This window comes from Salmo salar, chromosome 07 (genome assembly GCF_965601325.2).
Source record: "Salmo salar chromosome 07, fSalSal1, whole genome shotgun sequence".
Lineage (NCBI taxonomy): Eukaryota > Metazoa > Chordata > Actinopteri > Salmoniformes > Salmonidae > Salmo > Salmo salar.
The window spans coordinates 34,380,423-34,402,822 of record NC_138297.1 but is presented as its reverse complement, the minus strand read 5'-3'; the positions used below and the strand labels follow the sequence as shown (position 1 = coordinate 34,402,822).

The window sequence follows — 22,400 nt, the reverse complement described above, 5'->3', positions numbered from 1 at the left end:
CCCCTTAAAGATGTCTGCTTCAACTGTCCCAATAGGATAACCCTTTTTGGTTCCATGTAAATGTATTTTTAGTTCCAGGTAGAACTATTTTGGGTTCTACCTGTGTAAAGGGTTTTACAATGAACTTAAAAGGGTTCTACCTGGAACCAAAAGGGTTTTACCTGGAACCACAAATGGAACCTTTTAGGTTGTAGATAGCACCTTTTTTTCTAAGATTGTATCTCTCGCTCTCTCCCTCTCTCTCTCTCTGTCTCTCTCTCTTATTCTAGTTCACTCCCCCTCTCTCCATCCCTTTCCCTACCACCCCCTCCTCCTGTATCCCTAATCTTCCCTACCAAGCAAAAAGGTATCATTAAATGATACCCTATTCCCTATTTAGTCCACTACTTTTGAACAGAGCCCCATGGGTCCATTGGGGACGAACACTCTATTCCCAGCACAATTCCTTTCCTTGATACTGTAGCCCAGGGATGGGCAACTTTGATGGGGATTGGGGCCACAAAAAATTGGAACTCATCATGAGGCGACGCAGTGGCTTGCGGGTCTGCGTACCCACATCCATTCCCACACATGCAGTCAAGTGATTTATGCAATCAATATATTTGTGCAGTTAAACTACTTAAATCTCTTAACTAAACCCCCTGTATATAGCTTCACTATTGTTATTTTATTGCTGCTCTTTAATTATTTGCAACAGTTTTTTTAGTTGTTTTTACTTATCTATTTTTTATTTATAACTGCATTGTTGGATAAGGGCTTGTAAGTAAGCTGTTGTAATCGGCACTGTTGTAATCGGCATGTGTGACAAATAACATTTGATTTGATTTAAATGCAGGGCCAGCCTTAACCTTTTTAAAATTTTACTGGCCCGCGTCTTGATGGCACAGAGAAATATTTCATACAATTCTACACATTTTGCCATGGGTCGCAGAGAACATTTTCTGCAATTCTACATATTTTACCATTGGGCAGAGAGAAAATTTTGCAATTTTACAACAAATTTCATACAATTCTACTAATTTTGCCATGACTTATGCCATGTTAATATGATATCTGATTGCAAGTGACTTACAAAATCAATGGGGGCCCACTGGAGGTCAGGGCCCCTGGGCATGTGCCTTGTGTGCCCTGTCAATATTTGGCCATGATTACTCGTTGGCCATGATAACTAGTTTAGATAACTGGCTAGAGTAACTTACCAAGCTCCCGAGTGGCGCAGTGGTCTAGGGCACTGCAGACACCCTGGTTCAAATCCAGGCTGTATCACAACCACCTGTGATTGGGAGTCCCATAGGGCAGTGCTCAATTGGCCCAGTGTTGTCTGGGTTTGGCCAGTGTAGGCTGTCATTGAAAATAAGAATTTGTTCTTAATTGACTTGCCTGGTTAAATAAAAACAATGTTAACTGACATGGCTATTTGAGTGACTGACATACTGTAACAAAAGAAAAACTGCTGATGCACAACCACATTTTTAAATTGCATCTTGTGTATTCTACTATTCTAATTCTCAACAGTAAGTTGAGATCCAGACTGAGTTTTAAAAAATGTAAACGTTTTGCGGGAGGGGCCCCCCGTTTTTGGAAATCGATCCGCGGGCCTCCGTGGGCCATCAGTTGCCCATCCCTACTGTAGCAATACTCCTTTGCTCTCTCTCTCTCTTTCTCTCTATTTTCCCTCCCTTTTTCGATCTGTTCTTTCTGGTTCCTAGTTCGGCTCTTCTTCATACCATTACTCTCTATTAAAAACTGATTTGATTTCTCCTTCATAGTCTGAATATGGAGGGAGAGAGAAAGGAATGAATGGAGGGAGTAGAAAAGAATGGAGGAGTGAGACAGAGCTCTACAGTTCGACCATTTTACTCGCATATGCACCTAAATGTTTTGCAGTGCGACCTGGAAGTTTTATTTAGGAGCACCAGTGAGCCAAACAATATTTGGGTATTCTAGCATTAATGTCTAAAATATTTTTCATTGTGTTACAATTTTTTTGTGTGTGCGCCTACATTTTTCAACTTAAGCGCACATGTGCTCCTTATAAAAAAGGTCAGCGTAGAGCCTTGTGAGAGGGAAGGAGGGATCGGGGAAAGGGTTGGAGAGGTGCAAAGAGGGAAGGGATGGATGTACACTTTTAACAGAGACTTTGAACATTTAGTTCTCACAAATTAATGTTTGGTGTTACCTTGATGTGATCAAAAGTGCAGCCTGTTGGTTTAACGGTTTTAACTGTTTGCAGGAGTGTTGTGTGTTTAAATTCTCTGTCTCTCCATCCCCCTCACTCTCCCTCTCTCCATACCTCCCCAGATGCCCCTGTGGCAGAGCTCCATGACCTGTTCTGTAAGAAGTTGCAGCAGTGCTGCGTCCTCTTTGACTTCCTGGACTGTGTGGCTGACCTGAAGGGGAAAGAGATCAAACGAGCTGCGCTCAACGAACTGGTGGAGTCTGTTGCTACAAGCAGAGGAGTTCTGATAGAGCCACTCTACCCAGAGGCTATTAAGATGGTGAGAGAGGAGTGAGGGAGTGAGGAGGAGGCAGGAGGGAGAAGAGAACGTGAGAGGAGAGAGGGAAGGATAGGGGGATAATAGTAGCAGAAAGGGGGTGGAGAGTGTATAGAGAGGTGTAGAAGACTGGAGAAAGGGAGAGAGGGAGGGACGAGAGGAGGTGGAGAGATGTAAAGAACTCTTCAACCGGAGTGTAGAAGAAAATAAAGGATTGGTTGAAGGAGAGAGAGAAAGAGGGAGGAGAGGAAGAGAGGGACAGGACAAAGGAAAGAGATAGATAGCATTGGAGAAAAGAGAAAGGGTTATGAAGTTCAGAGAAGCCTAGGTTCATTTATTTCCTATTCTCTTTTTTTCATCCTTTTCCTTTCCCCCTGCCTCCTGCCTCCTCCCTCCACCTCTCCTTTCTCCACCTCTCCTCTCGTCTCTTCTCCCTTTCTCCTCCTCTCCTCTCCTCTCCTCTCCTCTCCTCTCCTCTCCTCTCCTCTCCTCTCCTCTCCTCTCCTCTCCTCTCCTCTCCTCTCCTCTCCTCCCTCTCCTCTCCTCTCCTCTCCTCTCCTCCCTCTCCTCTCCTCTCCTCTCCTCTCCTCCCTCCACCACTCTATCCTATTTTAGATCTCAGTGAATATCTTCAGGACATTACCTCCCAGTGACAACCCAGAGTTTGACCCGGAGGAGGATGAACCCACTCTAGAGGCCTCCTGGCCACACCTGCAGGTACACACACACACACACACACACACACACACACACACACATATGGGCAGTCATACGATTAAAAACAGATTTGAAATCTATGTTTGTAAAGATGACTCCATCTATCACCTTCTGTCCTTTTTATTTTTATTTAACTCTGTCTTAACTGTGTGTGTGTTCTCTGTGTGTATGTTTTCTCAGCTGGTGTATGAATTCTTTCTGCGTTTCCTGGAGAGCCCAGACTTCCAGCCTTCCATGGCCAAACGCTACGTCGACCAGAAGTTTGTTCTTCAGGTAAAAATCTATTTCTTACATGTCTGCCTCTTACAATATGTATTTCAATATGTCTGTCTCTTTTTGTGTATTACTCTGGGTTCTGCATTTTGATCATTTATCTCTCTTTCTCTATGTGTGCTTGTCTGTGTGTGTGTGTGTGTGTGTGCGTGCGTGCGTGCGTGCGTGTAGCTGTTGGAATTGTTTGACAGTGAAGATCCAAGGGAGAGAGAGTACCTAAAGACCATCCTGCATCGTGTCTACGGCAAACTGCTCGGCCTGCGGGCATACATACGCAAACAGATCAACAATATCTTCCTCAGGTACCACACACACACACGCTCAGGTATACACGCACGCATGTACACACTCACACACTCACTCACTAACACGCGAACACACACAGACACTCATGTACACTCACACGTTAACATTGCAAATTATGCATTTGTGTGACAGTGTGTGTGTGACCTGTCTCTGTTCTTCCAGGTTTATCTATGAGACCGAGCACTTCAACGGTGTGGCAGAGCTACTGGAGATCCTGGGCAGGTGTGTATCTTCTTGTATCACACACTCTTTACCCTCTATGGGGTGCAGGCACTCAAGTTCTGTTAGATCAATACATGTCACTGAAAGGTCTATGCACACTCTAAAGCAGTTTTTCTTATTCCTGGTCCTAGGGACCAAAAGTGGTGCGCATTTAGCACTACACACTTGATTCCACTAATCAAGTCATTATTAAACCTTTGATTTGTGGAATTAGGTGTGTAGTGCTAGGGCAAAAACTAAAATGTGGAATAAGAAACACTAGTCTAGAGAGTGCAGACTGTAGAACTTTCGCCAAGGGAAAACCAATTTCTAATAAAATATTATGAAAACCAGCCGACATTGCCGTCCTTGAGGACTGAAGCTGCGCATCTCCTCTACACTCTACACCAGGAATGTGCAACTTTGATGGAGGTGGGGGCCACAAAAAATCTGAACTTGTGGGTCTGCGCATCCACATCCATACTCACACATGCAGTCAAATGATTTGTGCAATCAATCCATTTGTGCAATTAAACTATTCTTAACTCTGTTAACTAAATACATTATACCCTCCTAGCCTTTTGGGGGCCCTAAGCAAGATTTGGGCCCCCTACCCCCTACCTCGCAGGCAATTATTTTTACTGGCCCATGTCTTGAATAATGAAGAGAAAATATTTAGTTTTAAAGGGATAGTTCACCCAAATTACAAAATGACACATTGATTTCTTTACCCTGTCAGAGTTTTAGCATTTGATGCACAAATGCCATTCGTCATGGAACAGATATTATCATTTTTCAAACATCATGTTCAAAACCTCTATAAGTGACGTTTTTGAGCTTCCCAATCAATTGTAAATACTTTTTTGTAATTTGGGTGAACTATCCCTTTCAAGCCAAAGTGCAGTCAAAAAGGTGATTTCCCTGTGTTTTATATATATTTACACACTATGAGTTTGGAACAATACTATGGCATTTTTTAGATGATGATGCCCCTCCCTGCTCTACACAGTTTCTCTTTCTCCCTTACAACAAGTGACACACTGTTATCTTTCTCCCAAGTCAACAAAACATACCTTTGATTTTAGGTTTCTTCATGCTGGGACTGAGAGATTGAGAGATAGAGATATGGAGTGAGGGAGGGTGAAGGAGTGAGGGAGTGAGTCAATGTTTTGGGGGAAGGGGGGGTGGGCTTCAGGTTGATGCTGACTGAGTATTTATAGACCCTCCCACAAACTCACTGATAGATAGAAGAAAAAGAGAGAGAGGGAGAGGGTGGAGAAACAGACGGGAGGGGAGGGAGAATGAAATAGAGGGGTATATAGGGGTGCCGTAGACAGAAGAGAGAGGATGAGAAAGGGAGGATTAGATAGGGATGCGATAGAGAGAGAGGCAATAGAGAGAGGCAGATATAGAAAAGGAATGGAAGAGAAAAACATTTGTTCTATTTTATCCTCCATAGCTTCTTCTCTCTCTTTCATTCCTCAAATAGGAAGAGAGGAAACAAGGGAAGAAAAGGTCGATTAAAGGATTTTAAAAAAACGATAAATGGAAGACACACAAATAACAACTATGTGAGAGTGAGGGAGAGAGAGAGAGAGAGAACTATACATACCTCTGCCTAAACATCAGTGCCACAGGCAGGGGTGCAACTTTGGTTTTAGAAGTGGGGGGAGGGGACATAATAATATATATTTTTTAATCGGATAAACACTCCAAACAGCCTACCTAGCCACTCGGAGGCATCCGCAAGGATCTGGCAAAAAATATTTGAATCAGTTAGAGAACCCATTGCCCTTTATGGTTGTGAGATTTTCGTCACCAACCAAGAATTCACAAAATGGGACAAACACCAAATTGAGACTCTGCATGCAGAATTCTGTAAAAATATTGTCTGTGTACAACGTAAAACACCAAATAATGCATACAGAGCAAAATTAGGCTAATTATCAAAATCCAGAAAAGACCCGTTAAATTCTACAACAACCTAAAAAGAGGCGATTCCCAAACCTTCCATAACTAAGCCATCACCTACAGAGAGATGAACTTGGAGAAGAGTCCCCTAAGCAAGCTGGTCCTGGGGCTCTGTTAACAAACACAAACAGACCCCACAGAGCCCCAGGAGAGCAACACAATTAGACCCAAACAAATCATGAGAAAACAAAAAGATAAGTACTTGACACATTGGAAAGAATTAACAAAAAACAGAGCAAACTAGAATGCTATTTGGCCCTAAACAGAAAGTACACAGTGGCAGAATACCTGACCACTGTGACTGATCCAAAATTAAGGAAAGCTTTGGCTATGTACAGACTCGGTGAGCATAGCCTTGCTATTGAGAAAGGCCGCCGTAGGCAGACCTGGCTCTCAAGAGAAGACAGGCTATGTGCACACTGCCGCCAAAATGAGGTGGAAACTAAGCTGCACTTCCTAACCTCCTGCCAAATGTATGACCATATTAGAGACACATATTTCTCTCAGAACTCCCTCAGACCCCAGACCTCACAACCATAAACGACAATGGGTATTTTTAGTCAGATTCTATGTTGAATTTTATGTTCCTTTTGATGGCGTAGAACGCCCTTCTTGCCTTGTCTCTCAGATCATTCACAGCTTTGTGGAAGTTACCTGTGGCATTGATGTTTAGGCCGAGATATGCATAGCTTTGTGTGTGCTCTAGGGCAACGGTGTCTAGATGGAATTTATATTTGTGGTCCCAGCAAACTGGACCTTTTTTGGAGCACCATTATTTTGTCTTCCTGAGATTTACTGTCAGGGCCCAGGTCTGACAGAATCAGTGTAGAAGCTCTGGGTGCTGCTGTAGGCCCTCCTTGGTTGGGGAAAGAAGCACCAGATCATCAGCAATGTCACGGGTGTCGTATAGATTAGACCAAGGCGCAGCGGGTTGCGTGCTCATCATCATATTTTATTAAATACGTGAACACGGAAAAACAAGAAAATAGAGAAACCACGACAGCAAACAGTTTTGCAGGCTATAACTACAAGCAGTGCAAAAACAACTACCCACAAACAAACAGGTGAAAACAAGCTCTTTAAATATGACTCTCAATCAGGAACAACGATGAACAGCTGTTCCTGATCGAGATCCACACAGACCACAAAGAAATATACAAACTAGAAACCTAGAATACAAAAAACCAGTACATACACCAAAACCCCGGAACCCATAAATAAAACACCCCTCTACAATAACCATAACCCCCTAACCACATAAAACAAATACCCTCTGCCACGTCCTGACCAAACTACAATAACAAATAATCCCTATTACTGGTCAGGACGTGACATTACCCCCCCCCCCCCCCAAAGGTGCAGACCCCGTATGCACCTTAACAAAAAATAAAAAAATAAACCCCTAACTAAAGGGAGGGAAGGGAGGGTGGCTGCCGTCAACGACGGCTCCTGTGATACACCCCCCCTCCCCAACCCACCTATACTGGAGGTGGCTCAGGTTCCGGTCTACAACCACCCCCTGACCAGTCCACCCCTGCAGAATGTTCAGGGCTGTAGAGCGTCTCTGGGGGCTCCGGACTGTGGGCCGACTCTGGAAGCTCCAGACTTTAGGCAGACTCACTCTGTTCCGGACCGTAGGCAGACTCATTCCGTTCCTGACCGTAGGCAGACTCGCTCGGTTCCGGACCGTAGGCAGACTCGCTCGGTTCCGGAACGTAGGCAGACTCGCTCGGTTCCGAGCCGCAGGAGAATATAACACAATAGATCTGGTAGAAGAAAATACAAAGAAAAAAACGACAGTTTTTTTCTACCACCATCTTTGAAATACAACAGAAAGGTCCCAGTTCCAGTCATCACTCTGGTTGTAATTCTGATGGTGTCCACAAGATAGTAGCAGTGTATTTGCAAAGTTTCAGATGGATAACTTGAAGTATGAGCAACCTTCATGACATTTAGTGTGAAGTCACCCAGGTACATTTGGGCATATCGTGAAGGAGGCATTTGTATTCATATTACATTTTTCTGCAAGAATATCTTTAAATCTGTATACTTGGACTTTGATTTAGCTTTTTCAGTATTAGTAGCCATATTATAAGTTCAACATTTGCAAAACAACCAGTTTTCCTAACTTCATAACTCTGAATATTCTTGTAATTTTTGTCCAAAAGTAAAAGGCATGCTGTCGTACAAGATTAGTAGCTACATTTTACGACCGATACAGGGTTTCTGCATACTCCCGTAAAGCCCAGCTCATTGGCTGTCTAGCTAGCTTTGTTTGACCCCGATTGGTGCTTATTTGACAAAGTTAGAGTTGTTCAAGTGAAGACTGCCCGCGTCATCGGCGTGCCATGAAGGCGTCGCTATCTCACCAAATATGGTGTTCTATAGGATATACTACACCCCTAATGATATAGTGAAGTCTGGTTACGTTCTAGGATTTCTGAGGAATACATCCAAACATGATTTGACTGGTTGAAACAACATTATAGGATTAGATTTTCACAGATTCCTTTCTTTGCAAATTGAACAAGTGGAAATACAAAATCGATCATGATATATGGACCTTTTTAGAATATGAAAAAGGATTTTATCTAACAAAACGACACTTCATGTTATCTCTGGGACCCTTTGGATAATAAATCAGAGCAAGATTTCAAAATGTAAGTACACATTTCACTTTCAGAGGTGAATTTATCAAACCTATCGGGGTGAAAAAAGTGTTTTGTTGTTAGGAGCTCTCCTCAAGCAATAGCATGGCATTTTTTCGCAGTAATAGCTACTGTAAATTGGACATTGCAGTTATATTAACAAGAATTTAAGCTTTCAGCCGATGCAATTGATTGTTGTTTCTCTAAAATCTGCGATCGTGACAAGGCGCTGCATGATTTACAACTTTTCCGTTGACGGGACGCCTTTCCAACATTTGCAAAAATTTCTAAAAAACAGTTTTTTGCATTCTTTATCAAACAATTTGTCATTGTTGTAAATTTCCTTAGGCTGTTTGCTTGACTTTTTTTGATTTTATAGGGAAGCTTCTCTCTCTGTCTACAGCATTATAAACGGGTTTGCTCTGCCCTTGAAGTCAGAACACAAGCAGTTCCTGGTTCGAGTCCTGATCCCTCTACACACAGCCAAGTCTCTGTCCATCTTCCATGCACAGGTCAGTCACTCTCTCTGACTCTGACTCTGACTCTGTCTCTCTCTGACTCTGTCTGTCTGTCTGTCTGTCTGTCTGTCTGTCTGTCTGTCTGTCTGTCTGTCTGTCTGTCTGTCTGTCTGTCTGTCTGTCTGTCTGTCTGTCTCTGTTTGTCTGTCTCACTGTCTGTCTGTCTGTCTGTCTGTCTGTCTGTCTGTCTGTCTGTCTGTTTGTCTGTCTCACTGTTTGTCTGTCTCACTGTCTGTGTCTCTGTTTGTCTGTCTCACTGTTTGTCTGTCTCACTGTTTGTCTGTCTCACTGTCTGTGTCTCTGTTTGTCTGTCTCTCTCTGTATGTCTCTCTCTGTGTCTGTCTCTCTGTCTGTGTCTGTGTCTGTCTCTCTGTCTGTGTCTGTCTCTCTGTCTGTCTCTGTATGTCTGTCTCTCTCTCTGTCTCTGTATGTCTGTCTCTCTCTCTGTCTCTCTCTCTGTTTGTCTGTCTGTCTGCCTGTGTCTGTCTGCCTCTCTGTGTGTCTGCCTCTCTGTGTCTGTCTGTCTGTCTGTCTGTCTGTCTGTCTGTCTGTCTGTCTGTCTGTCTGTCTGTCTGTCTGTCTGTCTGTCTGTCTGTCTTTGTTTGTCTCACTGTCTGTCTGTTTGTCTGTCTGTTTGTCTGTCTGTCTGTTTGTCTGTCTCACTGTTTGTCTATCTCACTGTCTGTGTCTCTGTTTGTCTGTCTCACTGTTTGTCTGTCTCACTGTCTGTGTCTCTGTTTGTCTGTCTCTCTCTGTATGTCTCTCTCTGTGTCTGTCTCTCTGTCTGTGTCTGTCTCTCTGTCTGTCTCTCTGTCTGTGTCTGTCTCTCTGTCTGTCTCTGTATGTCTGTCTCTCTCTCTGTCTCTGTATGTCTGTCTCTCTCTCTGTCTCTCTCTCTGTTTGTCTGTCTCTCTGTCTGTGTCTGTCTGTCTCTCTCTCTGTCTGTGTCTGTCTGTCTCTCTCTCTGTCTGTGTCTGTCTGTCTCTCTCTCTGTCTGTGTCTGTATGTCTGGCTGTCTCTGTCTGGCTGTCTCTGGCTGTCTCTGTCTGTGCCTGTGTCTGTCTGCCTGTGTCTGTCTGCCTCTCTGTGTGTCTGTCTCTCTGTGTGTCTTTCTCTCTGTCTCTGTATGTCTTTCTGGCTGTGTGTGTCTTTCTGTCTGTGTGTGTGTCTGCCTCTCTGTGTGTCTGCCTCTCTGTGTCTGTCTGTATGTCTGTCTGTCTGTCTGTCTGTCTGTCTGTCTGTCTGTCTGTCTGTCTGTCTGTCTGTCTGTCTGTCTGTCTGTCTGTCTGTCTGTCTGTCTGTCTGTCTGTCTGTCTGTCTGTCTGTCTGTCTGTCTGTCTGTCTGTCTGTTCCCCAGTGCTAAGAGTTAAAGGTGCGCTATGGAGAAATAATTTTCTGGTTGCTAAAATTTGAATACTTCAGGTTATGTGACAAAACAAGGAATTATAGTGTAGAAAATCATTCTATAATCTAAACCGCTGTGAAATATATTTTCCATAACCAAAATAAGTCACATTTCTATGTGCATTTGGTTGCCCAAAAAGTTACACATTGCAGCTTTAGATATTAAATGAGAGAGACTGCATTGTGCACCCATGACTACTAGAGACCGGCCTGGAGTCACACTACAGACTGACTGCACATCCAGCTGTGATCACAACTCACACTAACGTCTTATAGACACACACAACCAGTATCTGTGAATGTCTGTGTCAATGTGTAGGTTTCTATAAATGCATGTGTGCTCTATTCAATCTGTATGTACTTGTATGTTTGCATCTCAGCCTTGGTGTGTGTGTGCATATATATGTGTTTGTGAATGTGTCAGTGTTTGTGTCTTCTGAGTATAAACGTCAGCTTGCCCTACATTTCTCTCTTCAGACTCCATGTATTATTTATTAACACACACACCACGGCCTGCCAAACACACATGCCCACTTGCTCTGTTTCCCAGTACTAAGAGTTAAAGGTGCATTATGGAGAAATCATTTCCTGGTTGCTAAAACTCTACTACTTCGCCTAATTTCAGTGACAAAACAAGCAAGTATAGTGTAGAGAATCATTGTACAATCTAAACTGCTGTGAAATATATTTTCAATAACCAAAAATATTGTTTGAAGCAAAAATGAAGCTTAAGAACGGGAAGCATAGAAATAGCGCACATAGAACAGATCTACCACTTCTTTGACTTGCTTTCAGAATGACAGATCTATAACTCACATTTCTATGTGAAATTTGTCAGGTTGCCCAAAAAGTTAAATATTGAGGCTTTAAATATTAAATGAGAGACTGTAATGTGCACCCATGACCACTAGGGACCGGCGTCGAGTCACACTACAGACTGACTGACTGCACATCCAGCTGTGATCACAACTCACACCATCCTTTACACACACACACACAACCAGTATCTGTGAATGTGTGTCTACGTGTAGGTTTCTATATGCGTATGTGTGCTCTATTCAATCTGTATGTACTTGTATGTGTGCATCTCCGCCTTAGTGTGTGTGCATATGTGTGTGTGTGTATTAGTGTGTATGTATTCTAAGTCTAAACGTCGGCTTGCCCTGCATTTCTCTCTTCAGACTCCATGTATTATTTATTAACACAGACAGCATGGCCTGCCAACCACACAAACACACAGTTCCCTCAGGGAAAGAGCATGGTTAGCAAACCCCATTCACTCCAGCTAGGATCAGCTCAAACTGCCCAAATAAAAACCATTAGCAGTGCTGGTCGGTTGGTTTATCTCAGGGATATTCAACTCTTACCCTAAGCGGTCCAGAGCCTGCTGGTTTTCTGTTCTACCTGATCATTAACTGCATCCACCTCTAAATCAGTCCCTGAGCAGAGGGGAACAATGAAAAACGCAGTGGAACTGGCTTTGACTTCCAGAGTTGAGTTTGAGGGGTCTAGCTGGTCTGACCAGCATGGTCTAGCTCATTGTTTCCCTAACTAGGGGTAGCAACCCCATGTGGGGTGCCTGATTTAAAAAATGTGGTTGTGAGAAGCAGTTATAATAAACAGAACGGTTTCTGTTTTCTTACTACAAATGTGCCTCTATATTTTTAAAGGGATACTTCGGGATTTTTGAATGAAGCCCTTTATCTACTTCCCCAGAGTTAGATGAACTCATGGATACCATTTTTGTGTCTCTGCATCCAGTATGAAGGAAGTTCGAGGTAAGTTTTGTGAGCCAATGCTAACTAGCTTTAGCACAATGACTGGAAGTCTATGGTATCTACTAGTATGCTAGCAGTTACCATAGACTTCCAGGCATTGTGCTAACGCTAGTTAGCAATTGAGCTAACTCTTGTTAGCAAATTCCTTCAAACTGCAGGCAGAGACATAAATGGTATCCATCCTCTGGCAAAGTAGATAAAAAGGCTTCATTTTTAAAATCCTGACGTATACTACATTATTATTATTATTATGACCTCATCACTGAAAGATAAGATGTTTCCCTCTACAATACCCACTAGCCGCACAGGACTAATGAGAAAAGAGTGGACAAGACCAGGCACTAAATCAGACTAAGGGAAAAATAACATCCATGATGTACTTCTTTACACAGAAGATCATACAAAATGATTGCCTGATGATCTTCTTAACTTCCCAATACCATTCTGATTTCAGTCACTTCAAATCATACTTCCTTCAGATTGAAAAACGATCAAAATTACTGTCAGACTGATTTGTCATTGACTGTCATAGCCCCAATTTAAAAAGTAAACATTGGCAGTCGATTAAATCACGTTTTTTACATGGTCGCAAAAATATTTGAATATCAAAATGGGTCGCGGGCCAAAATAGTTTGGAACCCATGATCTAGATGGTTCTGCTGGCTGACCAGCATGGTCTAGCTGGCTCTGTTGGCAGACCAGCGTGGTCTAGCTCAGGGGTATTCAACTCTTACCCCACAAGGGCCAGAGCCTGCTAGTTGTCTGTTCTCCCTGGTGAATTGCATCCACCTGGTGTCCCAGGTCTAAATCAGTCCCTGACTAGAGTTGAACAATGAAAAAAAGCAGTGGAACTCAGAGTTGAGTTTAAGGGGTTTAGCTGGTCTGACTAGTCTGACTAGCTGGTCTGACTAGCTGGTGACCCATGCTGGTCACCAGCCTATGCTGGTCCTTGCTGTTTTTTTTTCAGCAAGGTGGGAGGGAATAATGGCCTGTTTCTCAAATGGGACCCTATTCCCTATATAGTGCACCAGTTTTGACCAAAGCCTTTGGGACCTGGTCAAAAGTAGCGTACTACTGATAATAGGGTGGGGACTCTGGTTAAAAGTAGCCCATGGTTTAGGCCAGTGTTTCCCAACTCCAGTCCTCGAGTACCCCCAACAGTATTAGTCCCTGAAAAGCACACCTGATTCAACTTGTCAACTAATCGTCAAGCCCTCCATGAGTTGAATTAGGTGAGTTTGTCTGGGGCTCCAAAACAAATGTGTGTGTGTGCGTGTGAGTGTGTGTGTGTGTGTGTGTGTGAGTGTGGTTCGGGGTACTCGAGGACTGGAGTTGGCAAACACTGGCTGCTGTATTTACATTATTAAAGTCACCAGTTGTCACCTCTTATTAGCCTGGAACTACAAACACCATAAACTCTATCCTAACAGACTACAATACCAATAATCCCTCACCTAACAACAGAAAACAACTCTGTATTTACCCTAGGCTTGTCACTAATCTGACTTTAATACTTTAAACGCTTCAACTCCTGTCTTATTTTAATCACTGGTTCTTTCCTGCTTTTCTCATTCATCCCTCCCTCCATTCACCCTCTACCTCCGCTCCAACCCTCCGTTGATCTTTCCATATAATGTGCATTGGGAGAAAGGGATGGAGAAAGTCAGGGATGAAGACAGAAAGAAAAGCGAAAAAGATGGAGAGAGGGGAAAAGGTGAATGGGAGGCAGAGAGGTAGAAAGTGAATGAATTATAGAGAAAAAGAAAGTGAGACAGATAGTTAGGAAGAGAGAGAGAGAGAAAGATTGAGAGAGAGAGAGAGAGAGAGAGAGAGAAAGGAGAGGTATAAGCTCTATGTCATATCCCCTCAGGGCAGGCTGTGACATCACTCCTTCCGAAGTAAACACACACACTCCGTAGCCATGGTGCCCACTCGCCATGGCAACGCGCCTAGGCGGAGGGTCTACCGCGAAACACACACACATGCAGGCACCAACTTGGAAAACGTATCTTTCCGATCCTTAGAGCAGTAATCCGGTGGGATCAGGGTTTTACATCCCATTGTATTCCCACTCTAGGGCAGGGTTTCCCAAACTCGGTCCTGGGCTCCCCCCTGGGTGCACGTTTAGTTTTTTGCCCTAGCACTACACAACTGATTCAAATAACCAACTCATCATCAAGCTTGGATTATTTGAATCAGCTGTGTAGTGCTAGGGCAAAAAAACTAAACTTGCACCCAGGGGGGTGGGCCCCAGGACCGAGTTTGGGAAACCCTACTCTAGGGAACATGTGGGTGGGTGTGTGTGTGGGTGTGTATTCTGACTCTAGGGAATGCTGCAACAAGAAAAAACTACAGATTACTGCGATACCACTGCTCATAACACGACACATGGGGTGTGAGTGTGTGCAATGTTTGTGTGTGGGTATACACACAGTATTTGAATGTGTGTGCGTGCATGTGTAAAATACAATATTTTAGTGCGTACACAGTACTCCCAGCTAGCCCATTTGATTCCTTGGAAGTTGTTGGAACGTACGTCCTTGGTTTCCCATTGGTTCTGGGAACAATCTCCTGACCGGTAAAACTGAACATTTTTAAATGTTTTGAGAACTTACATTTTTAGGTTGCAGGGAGGTTCTAAGAGCATTTTACTATGGTTCCTTGAAAGTTTTCCTGATAGGTTTTATTAACGTTCTGAGAACAGAAATTATAGGTTATTTGAAGGTTTTTGAATAATTTCCTTTAAACTTTCACTGAATGTTTCAATAAGACTTTTAATAACACTGCTAGCCCAGCTAGCACAATGTTCTGAGAACCATATGTTTCTCAGAGCTTGGTGAGAGCATGGTTGTCCAATGGTTATATTGCATACAACCTTCCCACAGCATTCTGGGAATGGTGCAGGATACCCAGCTAGCACATAACGTTCTGAGAACCATTTTTCTCAGGTGGGAATTTCAGTACTTCATCATAAAGTTTTTTACTGTTTCCTCATATTCCTATTTAAAGTCATGTTCTCTGAACGTTCAGAGAACGGTAATAAACCATGTTCTTCAGTGGGAATTTCAATACTTCATCATAAAGTTTTTTGAAGGTTTCCTCGTGGTTCTATTTAAAGTCATGTTCTCAGAACATTAAGAAACCGTTCCATAAAAACCACAATAAAACATTAAGAATGTTATAAAAAAAATACACATTATTTTCAGCGTCAGCAAAACTCTCTCTATCCTCTATCATGTTAAGTATGTTCAGGTGTGTTAGCTGCGCCCACTATTTGCCCACAGCTGATCTTAATGAATGCTCGTTTCCTTTGAAATGGTGTCTGATTGAATATACTAAAATTAACAGCTTTGTATGAGTTAAAAAACATGGCATCCTAGCTCCATCCTGGACAAATTCCATGGATAGAGAACAGAATATCATTGGTTAAAATCTCACTGATGCCGTGCCACAACAAAATTATATGTTTTTGCATGATTAATGCCAAAAAATATGAAATTCCATGTGTTATATCTGTGCTTGGAGTTCAACAGAGTTAAGCTAGCAGTGTTATTAAAAGTCTTATTGAAACATTTTCTCAGAACATTATTTAATTACCTTCAAATAACCTAGAATTTCCATTCTCAGAATGTTAATAAGACCTCCCAGGAAAACTTTCAGGGAACTATAGTAAAATGTTCTCAGAAAACATTATGCAGAAATACTGAAATTCCCACAGAAGAACGTTATTTCTTAACGTTCTTGGAACAATTTGAGAACATTTCCAATGTCAAACCAGTTGAAGAATATTCCTAGAACATTATCAAACTGAAATTAAATATAACCATGTTTGAACTTTTAGGAAATGTTCTCTTAATATAAGACTTTTTTTTTTGTTAAGTTCCTTTAATATGCTGAGCAACTATACGGCGCCATTCCCAGAAAGTTATGGGAAGGTTGAATGCAAAATAACCATAGGACAACCATGCTCTCACCAAGCTCTAAGAAACATATGGTTTCCAGAACATTATGTACTAGCTGGGTTGTGTGTGTGTTAACCTGCTGTATGTATCTACCACTCTACAGCTGGCGTACTGTGTGGTCCAGTTTATGGAGAAAGATTCTACAGTCACAGAATACGTAAGGAACACCTTTTCTGTCATTTAGGATTGTAAAATTACAGTAACTTTACTAAAAATCCCAGGCCTTCCAGAAATCCTGATTTGCAGGATTTCCTGCATATTCCCTACTGATTCCAGGCATACTCCAACCAGGATTTTGGGAAAACCTGGAAATTTTGGATTATTGTTTACCGGAATTTTGCAACCTTACTGTCGTTAGTCACTGCTCACACTGGAACTTCCAGTATACATAAAACACTGTAACACCGTGCTGGACTTTGTTTGTTTTCTGTTCAGATCATACGAGGGCTCCTCAAATACTGGCCCAAAACATGCACCCAGAAAGAGGTGAGACATCTTTGTGTGTGTGTTTTTTATAAACTCATGGTGTGATTCTCTCATATGTGTGTGAGCCTGTGTGTGTGCATCTGTGTGTGTGTCCGTCCGTGCATGTGTATATTTGTGTGCATCCGTCTCTTCATCTGTGTGCGTGTTTTTCTTTTTGTGTGTGTGTGTGTGTGTGTGTGTGTGTGTGTGCATGTGCATCTGAAGGTGATGTTCCTAGGGGAGATAGAGGAGATACTGGATGTGATCGAGCCATCTCAGTTTATCCGTGTTCAGGAGCCTCTCTTCAAACAGATCGCTGCCTGCATCTCCAGCCCACACTTCCAGGTACACACACACATTAAAATTAAAGCACACATACATACACATGCACGCACGCACATACACACACAGATCTCTGCCTGCATCTCCAGCCCACACTCCCAGGTTAGGCCATGCCCACCACATCTGGGCAGCCAATCCCTGTCCTCTCACATTGATCTAACAAACTGCAAAGGACAAATTCTCTGGACAATAAAGATTTGTTCTACTGTTATACACTGAGTGTACAAAACATTAAGAACATTACTGACTTACCAGGTGAATCCAGGTGAAAGCTATGATCCCTTATTTATGTCACTTGTTAAATCCACTTCAATCAGTGTAGATAAAGGGGAGGAGACCGGTTATAGAAGGATTTTTAAGCCTTGAGACAATTAAGACATGGATTGTGTATGTGTGCCATTCAGAGGGTAAATGGGGAGAGAAAAGATTTAACTGCCTTTGAACGGGGTATGGTAGTAGGTGCCATTTTGTATCAAGAACTGCAATGCTGCTGGGTTTTTCACGCTCAACAGTTTCCCGTGTGTATCAAGAATGGCCTACCACCCAAAGGACATCCAGCCAACATGACACAACTATGGGAAGCATTAGAGTCAACATGGGCCAGCATCCCTGTCGAACACTTCCAACACCTTGAAGAGTCCATACCCTGACGAATTGAGGCTGTTATGAGGGCAAAAGGGGGGTGCAACTCAATAGTAGGAAGGTATTTCTAATGTTTTGTACAGTCACTGTATATAACCTAAGCTTTCTCGTTCTTCCTCCCTCTATTCCCCTTCTGCTCACACTCCATCCATCCCTTCCTCCCTCTCTCCCTCTTCTTTCCTTCTCCCTCACTACTTCTCTCTCTCTCCATCCCTTTCTCTCTCTCTCCCTCCATCCCTTTCTCTCCCTCTCCTTCTCCCTCCGTCTCTCCATCTCTCTCTCCCTCCCTGCTGTAGGTAGCAGAGAGGGCTTTGTACTTCTGGAACAACGAGTACATCCTGTCTCTGATAGAGGAGAACTGTCAGGTGATTCTACCACTGGTCTTCGCCACACTCTACAGAGTGTCCAAGGAACACTGGAACCAGTGAGTGACCTCTACCCCTTAACCTCTAACGCATAACCTATAACCTTTGCTCTCTAAGTCTGTATGAACTGTGAATCTCTGCAGATATACCTCTCTAACCCCACCTTCACTCGTTCTCTGTCCTCTCTTCCTCACCTCTCCATCTCTTTTTCTCTCTCCCCCTCCATCCATCCTTCTCTCCATCTTGCTCTCTCTCTCTCTCTCTCTCTCTCTCTCTCTCTCTCTCTCTCTGCAGGACTATAGTCTCTCTGATCTACAACGTTCTGAAGACCTTTATGGAGATGAACAGCAAGCTGTTTGATGACCTCACTGCCTCTTACAAAGTGGAAAAACAGAAGTGAGCGTGCGTGTACTAATATGTGTGTGTATAACACCCCTGTTTCTCATCCTTCTGTCTTTCTACTTTTCTCTTTGTGTTCACTTGCATTAAATTGACAACAATGTTCCCTCTAAGCTACGCGCATACGCAGGTGCGCAGCTCCCTGGGACTGCCCGGCAGAAGAAATATCAGCCCGCGCAGAGAAGCACAAGATTGAACTTCACTGAACTTCCTACAGTGTTCCTCCTTAGTTAACACTATTAACATTTCCCTTTCCTGTGGGAATTGTGATCGAATCAATGCAACATTAGCCACTTTCAATGCAACATACCGAAACAAAATGAACTATGCAAGAGATTTTGTTGTAGGCAGAACGTTTCAGAGTAAGATTCTATTGCATTGACACGCATGACTTAGCCCGTACTCTACACAGACTGGTGCGTCATAACCAATCAGAGCTGCAGTAGACCTATATGCAAATAGGCCATTGCTGTATATGGATCTGTGCCATTCACTTTGAACTGGACTGTGTTTACAGCATGAGTGGTCGTGTGTAGATACGCTTGTTTTAAGATCAAAGCGAGAGCCACATGTGCAGATTTGTTCATATCCTTTAATAATTAGTGAATTATTAGCCCAGTTATTGATCATTTGTAGTCAGCAATGGGGGAGGGATTACTTCCTACAAGAGCACAAAACGTGTATCTTTGAAAAACGAGTTGGGTAAAGAGCATTTTTTTGTCTTAATTGTGTAAATTGAGACAGTCTTGAATTAGCTAAATTGCCAATAGGCAAAGGGTAGAATAATTTGTCTGATTCTCTGTAATAATAATATGGAAATAATAATGCATTTTATTTTGTAAAGTGGTTTCTTGCATCAAACAACAAGACAACATTTTCAGTCACCTCCTCGTCTGAAGGATAAGTGGATAAATAGGTTAATGTCAAGCCCTGCATGTTTTCTTTTAATCTCATGGAATGTAGGCCTACGTACATTGAACACCACACATTGGCTTCTACTGTTAGAACAGATATTTCCATGTTAAAATGTTATGGGATGCATTTTCTCATTTGGAAGTTGCATTGATTGACACCACAAGTCATTATCTTCAATCAATCAAATGTATTTTATAAAGCCCTTTATCCATCAGCAGTTATCACAAAGTGCTATACAGATTATTTTAAATGTCTCTGTCTCAATTCCCCCCCCCCCCCCCCCCACAACTTGACAAAACTGGGGGAAGCATTGAAGTCAACATGGGCCAGTATCCCTGAGGAACGCTTTTGATACCATGCCCTGACGAATTGAAGCTGTTCTGAGGGCAAAATAGGGGGTGCAACTCAATAGTAGGAAGGTGTTCCTAATGTTTTGTACACTCAGTGTGTATATAACCTAAGCTGTCTCTCTTCCTACCTCTTCCCCTTCTGCTCTCCCTCCCTCCCTCCCTCCCTCCCTCCCTCCCTCCCTCCCTCCCTCCCTCCCTCCCTCCCTCCCTCCCTCCCTCCCTCCCTCCCTCACCTTTCCCCTCAAGGGAGTTGAAGAGGGAGTGTGAGCGTGCAGAGCTGTGGCGGGGGCTGGAGGAGCAGCAGGAGAGGAGACTGCAGATCCTGGGGGAGGCCAGTCGCAATCAGAAGAACCTCCAGGAGAGAGGGGAGCCTCCTCAGCCCTCCTCCCCACAGACGGCATTCCCTGAGCAGCCAAACCCCGAGCTCAGTGGAGCCTCTTCTAACACCTAGAAGCAGACAGCGGAGGATCAGTACCAGGATACATAGAGTACTTAGAGGACATACAGAGACAGTATGAACATAGCCAAACACACACATGTACACACGAAGGAGCAGACGCACACGCTCAAACACACACACACACACACTGAGAACACACACTGAGAACATGAACACACACATAGTCGCACACAGGCATATACTGTACACACACACACACACACTCATGCAGAATGTAAACAAAAGATGAATCAACTCAAACACATAGACTGACACTCACCTACATTGAAGTGCAAACACAGCCCTCTACATACTCACTGGAAGACTACCCACACAAACTGCCCATCTTAAACAAGACATATTTCTCTCTCTCTTACACACACTCACACTCACACACACACACACAGGTACTGGTTCTAGCTGTCTTCTAGCTGGTTCTAGCTGTCAGTTTTGACGTGGAACCGTTTTCCCGGTTCTCTGACAAAGGACTTTATACCGTCCCAAAAGATACAGAGGAATGATGACGTAAATGCTACATAATATTGTTGCTTCTTCTTCTATTCTTCTCTACTCTACTACTACTACTGATGTTTATATATATATATATATATATATATATATATATATATATATATATATATATATATATGTATGTATGTCTGAATATTATGATTATTATAGTGTTGGTGGGAGAATCTTTAGTGTAGAACTCCTAAAGCTTTAGCATAACTAGAGCATGGTCCAAATCACACCCTATTCGCTACAGAGCGAGCGCACTATTGGCCAAATGTAGTACACTATATGGGGCCTAATCCCCATATTGTAGTGCAATACTACTGACCAAAAGCAGTGCACTATAATGGGGAAAGAGGCTACTTCCCAAATGGCACCCTATTCCCTACATAGTGCACTACTTTTGACAAGCGCCCTGTGGACCCTAGTCAAAACTAGTGTACTATTTAGGGAATAGGGTGCCATTTGGGACGTACCCAGTGTATGATTTTGGGCAACCCCTAATCTTCTAAACTAAAATAATGTTCTGATATGTTATTATTCTTGTCCATTCATAATTGGGCATAGAGAGAAGGAAGAGAGTCAGAAAACCACGTTTTTCTAGTAATATTCTAATTTGTTTTGAATAATGTGTGTATTGGGGTTGTGTCCTAAATGGCACCATTTTCCCTATGAAGTGCACTACATTTGACTAGGGCCCATAGAGCTCTGGTCAACAGTAGTACACTATATAGGGGATAGGGTGCCATTTGGGATGCGTACCTCAGTCTACCATCTTGTGGGCTCAGTCTACTAGTCCTTGATATCACACTGTCTTACTGTACTTCTGTGCATCTTATTATGAATCATTCGTTTGATGAAATGATTTTGAATTTGTTTGAATATTTGTATGTTTTTGTGTGTTCATTTTGGCGACATCTGATATTTATGATAGTTTTTTTATTTGATCTCTGGAATTGTGACCTTATTGCAGGAAGTTGGCAAAGATGAGACGTGTGTGTGTGTGTGTGTGTGTGTGTGTGTGTGTGTGTGTGTGTGTGTGTGTGTGTGTGTGTGTGTGTGTGTGTGTGTGTGTGTGTGTGTGTGTGTGTGTGTGAGAGAGAGAGATGGAGAGGTCATGGAAGTGTGTGTGTTCATGTGTGTAAGATGCAGAGGTGATGGAAGTGTGTGTGTGAGAATTCAGTATGAGTGTAACAGTGACAGGAGATGTGTATAGACAGAGTGAGAGAGGTGGCATCGATCCCTCTTTCTCTCTTTCTTCTCTCCCTTTCTCTCCTTTTGTAGGAACAGGATTTGAATCAGAATGTAACACTTTTGATTGATTGTGAATCTGGAGGTTTATCTTGCATCTTGTTACCAAGACAACCAGACCAGCAGCCTTCAACACTCTTTTTAACTGTTTTTAATTTCAACAAAACAAGAAAGGACATAAAGAAACAAACCTCACTATCGTTAAAACACTTCCTGAATTTTGCAAGTTACCCATAATTCCCCCATTTGTCAGTCAGTCAGTTCGCTGGGAGAATAATCTTCCCTTCCACTATTCTGTTCTAGAACGAGAAGAATCCTTCCGGAAATCGGGAATTCCGGAATTGGAACGCAAGTTATCAACAGAAAGAAGAGGTTCCCCTCAGTAGAATTGTAAAACAGCAATAATAATGGAATTGAATATGTACGCATACAAAGCATTGCTAAAC

The 22,400-nt window shown here is 42.8% G+C and overlaps 1 protein-coding gene across 1 annotated transcript in view; it reads left to right on the top strand.

Moving 5' to 3' along the window:
* Positions 1–20,418, top strand: part of LOC106609029 (serine/threonine-protein phosphatase 2A 56 kDa regulatory subunit beta isoform) — a 44,625-nt gene extending 24,207 nt beyond the window's left edge. Inside the window, exons 2-13 of the mRNA XM_014207363.3 lie at positions 2,302–2,498; positions 3,111–3,212; positions 3,393–3,485; positions 3,657–3,787; positions 3,954–4,013; positions 9,015–9,123; positions 16,377–16,430; positions 16,709–16,759; positions 16,964–17,083; positions 18,019–18,146; positions 18,382–18,483; positions 19,998–20,418. Of these exons, the coding sequence (XP_014062838.1) occupies positions 2,302–2,498; positions 3,111–3,212; positions 3,393–3,485; positions 3,657–3,787; positions 3,954–4,013; positions 9,015–9,123; positions 16,377–16,430; positions 16,709–16,759; positions 16,964–17,083; positions 18,019–18,146; positions 18,382–18,483; positions 19,998–20,202 (1,352 nt within the window). The 3' untranslated portion in view covers positions 20,203–20,418. The remainder of the gene's footprint in view (positions 1–2,301; positions 2,499–3,110; positions 3,213–3,392; positions 3,486–3,656; positions 3,788–3,953; positions 4,014–9,014; positions 9,124–16,376; positions 16,431–16,708; positions 16,760–16,963; positions 17,084–18,018; positions 18,147–18,381; positions 18,484–19,997) is intronic.
* Positions 20,419–22,400: the final 1,982 nt, after the last annotated feature.